Source organism: Candida albicans, chromosome 2 (assembly GCF_000182965.3).
Source record: "Candida albicans SC5314 chromosome 2, complete sequence".
NCBI classification, from domain to species: domain Eukaryota; kingdom Fungi; phylum Ascomycota; class Pichiomycetes; order Serinales; family Debaryomycetaceae; genus Candida; species Candida albicans.
Window position 1 is genome coordinate 1,669,845 of NC_032090.1, and position 9,221 is coordinate 1,679,065.

Below are 9,221 nucleotides of genomic sequence, written 5' to 3' on the forward strand. Positions count from 1 at the left end.
AGTTCATTGTTCAATTGGGTTTATTTATATTTAATACTATGCACTTGTTCTTCCTTGACTAACTCACATGAGAAAGAGAGAGTGAGGAGAGGGTGAATCTATTCTTTCTATTGATTATGCATAATTTTCAATCAGGTGATAAATAACATTATCGATTGTTCTGTGTATACGTTTGCATATCTTTCTTATCTATCTTCATAGTAAGAGAGAGATTAGATATCATGATATTGAATAGAGCGTGTAATTATCAATTCACTATCATTGTAGAACCACCCTCAGTTGATCTTGTAATTGAAAGTTACAGATGAGTTGATTATGCGTATAGGAAAGTATTGAAGTAAATAAAGTCCGTGTGTATTATCTCTTTTTCTCCGCATTTTATTGCTTTATCATTCATCATCTCTTTTCTTTTCTTTTTATTCTTCCTTTAATACAATAGTGGTCAAGGGGGGGAGGAGGAAGAAATTGCAATCTATAGTAACATTGATGTTCCCCTCTTTCTGATTAGTAATCCCCCTTTCACTATTAGCAACAATAAACTATATATATATGTATATCAAACCTACCTTCCTTCCTTTCTTCATTTTTGTTCTCTTTTCGTTGACTAGAACTTTCTTAACAAACTTCAAAACTATCATGCCCGATTTATTTGATAATATTTTTAATAAAATTGGTACAAAATTCACTGGTGGCAAAACCACACATCATTATGGTGGTGCATCTCAAGTAAATACTGGTAAATGGTATAGTTATACCAGTAGTGCCAGTAATAATAATTATTGGTTACCTCGAGAAAGTCAAACAAAGACACCGGGTACTCAAGCAGAAGAACCAGAAACAGTTCAATTTAAAGTGGATCGATCAATGAGTGTTGGATCAATTACTGAAGATTCTGGTGCTGCTGGTGCTGCTGGTGATCGATCAAGAATGAATAGTATCACTGAATAATTGTATATAAGCGTATATAAATAGGCTGGTCTTATTATTATTGCTTTTAATTTAGTATCTTTTGAAAGATAAATTGGTTAGTGACGTTTTTTTTTTTAATAAATTTGTTTCTATATTAATATAAAATTCAGTTATTATTATTAATAGTAATCCAATTGTAATTATTTATAATGATATATATAAATATATTTAATATACAGTTTGTTATTATTATTCTTTAGTTTTGCTTTAAAATTTATTTTACTTTACTTTACTTTATATGATATTATATCTGTATTAATGACGAACTGAAATTGGTGAAATCGGCATTAGATTATGGACTGAGGATAAAACAGTTGAATAAGGGGGAGGAGGTTTGATGTGGTGGTGTCATATCATGAGCAACAACAAAATATCCAGGATAACCAAGTTCCACTTCTTTTCCTTGTATAACTAGACATATCTGAATGTAATTCTACATCATTATCTCTAATCGGTATCATTCCATTCTGTTGTAAATATGCTTGTTGTTGTTGCTGTTGCTGGGCGTTATTGGAATTGAAAAATTTTGCATTGCGAGAATCTTGTTGTTGTTGTTGTATAGATTGATAACCAAGCTTATTATTATTTCTAGGTGATGATAATGAATTATCTCTTGAACGAGAATTCCCAAGTAATGGTTGATGGGGTGAATTGTATTGTTGAGATTTTGGTGATGATAGTGGTTGTTTGAATTGTTCCTGCTGTTGTTGCTGCTKSCCGTCTTTGTCCCTGAGAAGGATGAGGATAAGGATTCCCATAACCATGTAAATTAGCTTTTTTATTTAATGCAGCATCCCAACCTTTACCACCATTCAAATCCATCCAATCAAAATGACCATCAAGTTCAATCCCAGCGGAAATCAGAGCTTTTTCCATTAAACCCACTAAATATTGATAATCGGGAGTTTCATCAAATTTTAAATTACGTACATAAGTCAAATATTGAGCAAATTGTATTGGAAATCCATAACATAATTCATTAATTGATGTAGTTTGCTTTTTCATCCCAATTTTTTCATATTTTTGTTTATTGGTGGGGGCTTTTAAACCTTGCCATGGTAATGCTCCTCGAAGAAAATACATGAAAACATGACCTAAACTTTCTAAATCATCGCGCCGAGATTGTTCTCGACCTAAATGAGTATTGATACTCATATAACGTGCCGTACCACTTAATGCCTTTTTCTCTCGATAAGGAATATGTTGTTTAGTTCTTGGGTCTCGATATTGTTTTGCCATACCAAAATCAACAAAAAAAATTTGATTAGCCTCTGGAGTATCAGGTTTTCCAATTAAAAAATTGTCGGGTTTAATATCTCGATAAATTAAATTCTGTTGATGAACTTGTTCTACTAACCGTATCATTTGTATAGCTACTTGAATTACCGTTTTAATACTGAATCGTCTACCACACCAATCAAATAAATCCTCTAATGAAGGTCCTAATAAATCAATCACTAATATATTATGTACTCCTTCTTGACCAAAATAATAAGCATTAGGAATACCTTTACTCCCTTGTAATTGTTTATATGCTCGATATTCATCACGTAATTGTGGAGCTTCACATTTCCGAGGTTCAAATTTAATCGCAACTTGAGCATTATTAAGAATATTTACTCCTTCAAATATAACTCCAAATGATCCTTCACCAATTTTTTTACCTATTTTATAATGTAATCCCACAACATTATTATTGTGGGAATTTTTACTACTACTGCTATGACTAGTTCCAAAATTCATGAATGGGAATGGGAATAGATAGAAGTTAATTTATCACTGCTGGGTGTGGGAGTGTGGGCGATGGTGTTTGGTGTGTGGATGATTGAGTGTTTGATTGAAGATGTGTCTTTTTATTTATGTATTCTTGCTATTCCTTCGTTAATTGAATGTTTTTTTTTCGGTGTGTGTCTGAGTTTTCTTTTGTTGATTTTTCCCACTTTAATTAATTTGCTCCTTTTTTTTTAGCTTCTTAATATCCAGTGGGGATTGGTCTGTAATTTTGTCTTGCTATTCCTATTCTTAACAAACTACTTTGAATAGTTAGACAAGTGAATATTAATCTTGGAAGAATTAAACCTGTTTTCTTTTCTTAAATTTTTTTTAACGTTAAAAAATTTTATTAAAAAGTTTAAAAATTGACACACAGCCATACACACACTGTAAACACACAGTACACTACATTACGAAAAAAAAAAGATTGGTTTGATAACCACCACTACCACCACTACTACTACCACCACTACTTGGATTATATGTAAGGAGGGAAAGAGAAAAAGAAATTTTTTCCCTCATACACTACTCACCATCATCAACCACTAAACGCGTTAAATATCTTCTCTCTCCTCGAACATCCTTACTTTTACAAATAAAATAAAGAAAAAAACAATCAACTATAATCAACTAGTACATATTATATCTTACATTTACTACCTAGCAGCAAAAGATTCATTATGGTTGAATATAAACCTAATCAAACAGTATATGCCTATCACGGTCCACTCATTTATGAAGCCAAAATATTAAAATTGAAAAATGGTAAAGATTCATTTATAATCAATCAAGATTTCCAACATGAACCACTAGAAGAGAAACCTAATAGTAGTGGTAACCATCATCATCACCATCATAGTCAACATATTGCCAAATTTGATCCGAAAAAATGGCAAGATCAAACTTGTTATTATTTACATTATCAAGGATGGAATTCCAAATGGGATGAATGGGTAGGCATTGATAGAATAATGGAATATAATGAAGAAAATAAATTCAAAAAATTAGAATTAGATCAATTAACGAAAAAGAAGAAAGCTATTAATAATAATGAAATAATAGTTAATGCCACAACTAAGAATCATACTAATAATAAGAATAAAAAAGAATCAAATAAACGTAAATCCTCATCAGCAACAACAACAAGTGGAGTTACAGCCGGTACCAACAATAACAAGAAGCAGAAATCAGCCTCTACGTCAACTACAAATAACACAAGTGGTAATAGTGGCACCACTTCTAATAAATCCAAACAAATATTATCCAGACTTAATTTAAATTTCCCACCAGAATTAAAACATATATTAGTCAATGATTGGGAATATATAACTAAAGATCGCAAATTAGTATCATTACCAAGTCAATATCCTATAAATCAAATATTACAAGATTATAAAACATATCGAACGAAACAATTAACTAGTAATTCTGATCAATTATCAATATTAATTGAAATATTAACTGGATTAGAAATTTATTTTAATAAATCATTAAGTTTAATTTTATTATATAAATATGAACATTTACAATATTTGAATTTTTTAAAACAAAATATCATTAATCCACAACAAGATATTTTACAAAGTAATATTTATGGAGTAGAGCATTTATTAAGATTAATTATTTCATTTCCAGGATTATTATCAACAACAACAATGGATGGTATTAGTTTAAGTGTATTAATACTGGAATTGGAATCATTATGTCGATTTATTGGTGATAGATTACAATTGTATCAAAATAATTATGAATTTACATCACCTCAATATGATAGTTTAGCTAGGTCGTAAAATAGACAATGTTAAAATGGAGACGTATATTTAAAAAGATGAACTATGTAGTATGATGATGCTTAGCTAACTCTTTCTCAGACGTTACCTTAAGATGTCAAACCTGGTTATATATATTGTTCAAAATAGTTGTCATGGGTAAATCCAATTGATATCAGTGAATACTATTATGTTAGTAAGCTGATGATCAGTTTGTGGTTATTGTTAAAATGTATGTAGTGTCATAGAGTTATTCTTAAAAGATAATTAAGTAATTAATAAACAATAACTAACCTGTTGTACATATATTTCAGTATATACTTGGTTGTTCGCTATATCACTTATTGTTAGTAAAGAAGATTTCTCATCCCCCCTTTTATGTAAAGTAAACTTTATTAAAACTATTTGGAAAGCTGACATCTTATGTCCTGCCATATCCAACAGTTGGGCGTCTCCAATCTTCGCTATCAAGCAAAAACAGAACTATAGAGTTGTATCTGCGACCTACGACCAGTTAATGTAAAACCTTCGCAGAACCCACCTACCTATTCACAGTCAAAGATCTCATCGTGGCTCTTCTCAGTGGCTTGGTTCTTAAAACAGTAAGAAACTTTTCTAAATCTGTAGGTTAGTAATGGTTGAGATAGTGTTGAGCCATCTCAACAATAACCAATATAATAGCACAAATAGTTTGTATTCGTACTACAATAAGGAATATTTATATATATTGGTTGTTAATTGTAATACTTAAACTATGTTAATAGTTTGTATTTTCTAGTTGAGTATATAAATCTATATAGGATTAGACGACGACAACAAGAGGTGTCCAGGAGAGTATATATATATCTGACCCTGGTGGTATGATCGTACTCGGTAGTCAGACATTGAAGGAAAGATTAAGAGAGACCTGTATAGGGTTGTAGTAGTAATTGTCTATACTACCTGAAATTAATAAAGGAAAAACATGTATAAAATTGTATCAAAAATATTCTTTGCTAAACGAATTTTTAGGTAGTAGAGGTAGACATATTCTCGTCTAATTTACCATCGTCGATAAACCTTAATTTCTCTATGAGTACGTTTGGATATCCTCTCTTTTTTATAAGTAGCAGAGAATATATAATTAACAATCAAAACCTATTAGAAATAACGTAGCTGAATTGGACGGAGACGTATATTCAAAAGACGAACTATGTAGGCCCTATGTAAGATTGATTATACATTGAAAGAGTGAGTTTTCAACTCTCGATTCTCTTCATCTAACTTTCAAGGAACTACCTCTCATAATTCAAATAGAATAAACAATTAAAAATTTCAATAACTTTCATTAATTCGTAAAACGCATCATACATAAATATCATATTAAAATAAAAAAAATAGAAGGAACAAACATAGCATCATAACAGACATAGCAACATAATTAAAATAAAAAAAGACTTACGAACTAATCTTGTAAAAAGCACCAACAGCAACAGTAACAACATACTGTTTACATTGGAATGGATTTATATTCAACATCAACCATAGCTGATTCATTTGTACAAGAAACATCCAATTCCAATCTCCAATGTCTATCATACATATCTTCTTCTTCTTTACTAAAACCATGATCAGTTTCGTCTTTAAATTTCCAAGTAACTTTATTATCAGTCTCAACAACTTCTCCTTTACCAAAATTCAATTCGTAACCACAACATTTTTCTAAATCTTTAATTAAATGTTTTTGAATATGATGTTGTAAATCACGTCTAAATTTCTTGGAGTTTTTATTCATGGTAGGCTTGATTTTTTCAAGATTATTTTGACAACTCTTCATAACAAATGGTGGATAATAATGTAATCTACCATGGAAATAATCAAAATCATTATCCCAAGTTTCATCACGAACAAATGATTCAAATTGTTCCAATTCGTCAAATTCTTTGATTGTAGGTGGTAACAACACTTGTTTCATAGTACCTGGTTCATCAGCACTTTCAATTGAGGTAATTGATGATGATCTTGTTTTAGGGACTGGTTGTAAATGATCCATTGGTTTAATATTGTCTAAATCTAATGGTAAAGCTTCAGACTTAGACTTTTTCTTTCCCGCCATGATCGTTAATTTGTGTATTTATTTAAAAATAGGAATTAGTAAAAGTTATATGATTGTAAAATCCAACGTGAATAAATTTTTGTGAGTGGTTGCAAAAAAATAAAAGGGAAAAAAAGTAAATATAGCAGCAATAAATAATTTGAGATACTTTTTTCCTTTTCTTGATTGACTGATTGATTGGTTAATTGATTAGATTCAATTGATTGATGATTAAAAAGAAAAACAAGAAAAACAAGAAAAATTTGAAAAAACAAGAGTGGGAAAATTTGGTTGTATTTATAGTTTAAGAATTTGTTGATAATTAAAAGTTTGGTTTTTAAGGAAAGAGGAGTTGTAACAACAATCAATTCAAGGGGGAAGTGAGAGAGAGAAAGAGAAAATGGAGCGGAGTGGAACGAGACGACAAGAATTCCTTTTTTTTTACAATCAAATATTTTAGAGTGCGAAAGATAATTGTTGTTGTTGTGTTGGGTGACTGTCGTGTGATCGTGATCAAAGTGGTCATAAAAAATAAAATAAATCTCCCCACCTTTACATATGCCACCACCCACTCACCACTACCAACAATCATTCATAAACAAATTGCTTTTTCCACACACCCCCCTTSAAACCCATACAAATCATCATTCATTGATGATTTTTCAATTGTTGTTGTTTATTTGGTTTCTTTTTCTTTTCGTTTAATTTGTTTGTAATTATAATCACTGAAATTTTATCAATCATTTGAATCTAATATTGTACATGATGAGATTGATGGATCTGAAAGTAAAGACGAGATGATAAGAAGAGTCAGGGGTGGCTATAGTCGTGTGTAATTACTCAATTTGAGGTGTTTTTTTTGGTTTTCTTAGTCGTATTAATTTTAACTCACGATATCGCACGATTAGAAATTTCATTGAGCGAATTCTTTGTTCTTAATGGCTGGTTTTGCCCAGGGGGTAAGTTGAGTGTGTGTGTGTGGAGGTCGTTTGAGAATAGAGCGAGAAATAGAGACATCACCATATGTTCTTTGTCTTCTCCTATCTTCCCCTCCAAAATTAGAAACATACCCCAAAAATCCCCAAAAAAAATCGAATGAGGAGAACAAGAGACACAATAATAATAATGGTGATGTGAAAACCTCACGTTATTTTCCTACTCAATTGTGATTTGCAAATCACCATTGTATATTTAGTAAACTGTCAACACCTGATTCTAACAAAGATGTTTGACGATGGGTTCAGGGAATGATTCTTCCGACAGAGGTCAGAGAAGGGAGTTACATGTAAAATGCTCTTTCTCTTTTTTCACATAAACTCATTCTTTGATTCTTCTGTATCAATTAACAGTTTTCAAAACGTTTTGAAGATAATAATAATTACTCGAAAAAAAATACGTTGCAATCCAATTATAATTGGTGGGCTTTTCTATGTTCGTGGCTACCGCATAAAAACAACAACACTAATACTTACCCCATTTTTTGACATTCAATTTTTTTGATTTGATTTGATTTGATTTCAGTTTGTTTCTTTGTTTATTGTTAAAGAATAATTGTGTCAATTGCTTAAATGTGATCTGGAACGCTACCAGCTGTGGTTTTGTGGATTGTACTTTCATAAAATCGTACCCAATGTGGGTTAATACAACTTCATCAACAGTTCTCCAAAAAAGAAGGCTTTTCCATTTATACCAAGGGTTTAGAGCAGATCATTCCAAACACCCGGACTCACTAACACCCTTCGTTTAGCATCTGTCTATACTCATCACATGTAACATATTACTTTTGTTTGATTGTGTGTGCATAGTTTACAAATTGGAAGTAGGGAAAAAAAAAAATTTTCGCCAGTATTTTCATCAAAACCCCAACCATCTATAGAACCTAAGACCTTCCCCTTACATTTAATCAAATCAAAATACTAATATGAGTTTATGGGGTGTATATACGGGGCCACAACCCCCTAAAAAACCGTTACAAGAAATGACACAAGAAGAACAAGCAGAAGAAGGAGCTCGACAAATGATTGGATTCATGAATTCATGTCCTGGTAAAACTGTCATGGCAGGAGTATCAGGGTTTGCCTTGGGTGGGTTTTTCGGATTATTTATGGCATCTATGGCTTATGATACACCTATTGGAACTGATGCTGTGAAACATATATCGGAATTACCATTTAAACAACAAATGAAATTACAATTTACCGATATGGCAAAACGATCATATTCATCAGCGAAAAATTTTGGGTATATTGGTATGGTTTACTCTGGAGTCGAATGTACCATCGAAAGTTTACGAGCAAAACATGATATATATAATGGTGTTAGTGCTGGATGTATTACTGGGGCAGGATTAGCTATTAGAGCTGGTCCTCAAGCAGCATTAGTTGGTTGTGCTGGGTTTGCTGCATTCAGTTTGGCAATTGATATGTATTTGAATAGTGATGCAGCACCACCACCAAAGAATGATTATGATATATAAGAGAAAGGAAGCAAAGAAGTTAGGTAAGGGCTAGTTGTTCATTGATTATTATTATTATTATTATTAGACTTGTACATATTATACATAATTAGTGTGCTTTTAGAAGGGGAGGGGGGGTTGTAATAGGATATTAATACAAATAAAACAATTGAAAAAAATC

At 31.3% G+C, this 9,221-nt stretch overlaps 5 protein-coding genes across 5 annotated transcripts; 3 read left to right on the plus strand and 2 right to left on the minus strand. All coding sequences in view use genetic code 12, as the record gives it.

Moving 5' to 3' along the window:
• Positions 1-636: 636 nt before the first annotated feature.
• Positions 637-948, plus strand: CAALFM_C208260WA (uncharacterized protein; the record flags this gene model as incomplete). The annotated part of the gene is made up of 1 exon (XM_710967.2): positions 637-948. One exon carries the CDS (start codon positions 637-639, stop codon positions 946-948), a length of 312 nt encoding a protein of 103 aa, XP_716060.2.
• Positions 949-1,575: 627 nt separating this feature from the next.
• Positions 1,576-2,712, minus strand: CAALFM_C208270CA (casein kinase; the record flags this gene model as incomplete). The annotated part of the gene is made up of 1 exon (XM_710969.2): positions 1,576-2,712. The coding sequence occupies one exon, from the start codon at positions 2,710-2,712 to the stop codon at positions 1,576-1,578; it is 1,137 nt and encodes a 378-aa protein (XP_716062.2).
• A 710-nt stretch (positions 2,713-3,422) lies between these two features.
• EAF3 (Eaf3p) lies at positions 3,423-4,532 on the plus strand (the record flags this gene model as incomplete). The annotated part of the gene is made up of 1 exon (XM_704993.1): positions 3,423-4,532. One exon carries the CDS (start codon positions 3,423-3,425, stop codon positions 4,530-4,532), a length of 1,110 nt encoding a protein of 369 aa, XP_710085.1.
• A 1,468-nt stretch (positions 4,533-6,000) lies between these two features.
• On the minus strand, positions 6,001-6,606 carry UCF1 (Ucf1p; the record flags this gene model as incomplete). Its single annotated transcript, XM_704992.2, has 1 exon — positions 6,001-6,606. One exon carries the CDS (start codon positions 6,604-6,606, stop codon positions 6,001-6,003), a length of 606 nt encoding a protein of 201 aa, XP_710084.1.
• Positions 6,607-8,506: 1,900 nt separating this feature from the next.
• TIM22 (translocation channel protein) lies at positions 8,507-9,061 on the plus strand (the record flags this gene model as incomplete). The annotated part of the gene is made up of 1 exon (XM_705144.2): positions 8,507-9,061. The coding sequence occupies one exon, from the start codon at positions 8,507-8,509 to the stop codon at positions 9,059-9,061; it is 555 nt and encodes a 184-aa protein (XP_710236.2).
• Positions 9,062-9,221: the final 160 nt, after the last annotated feature.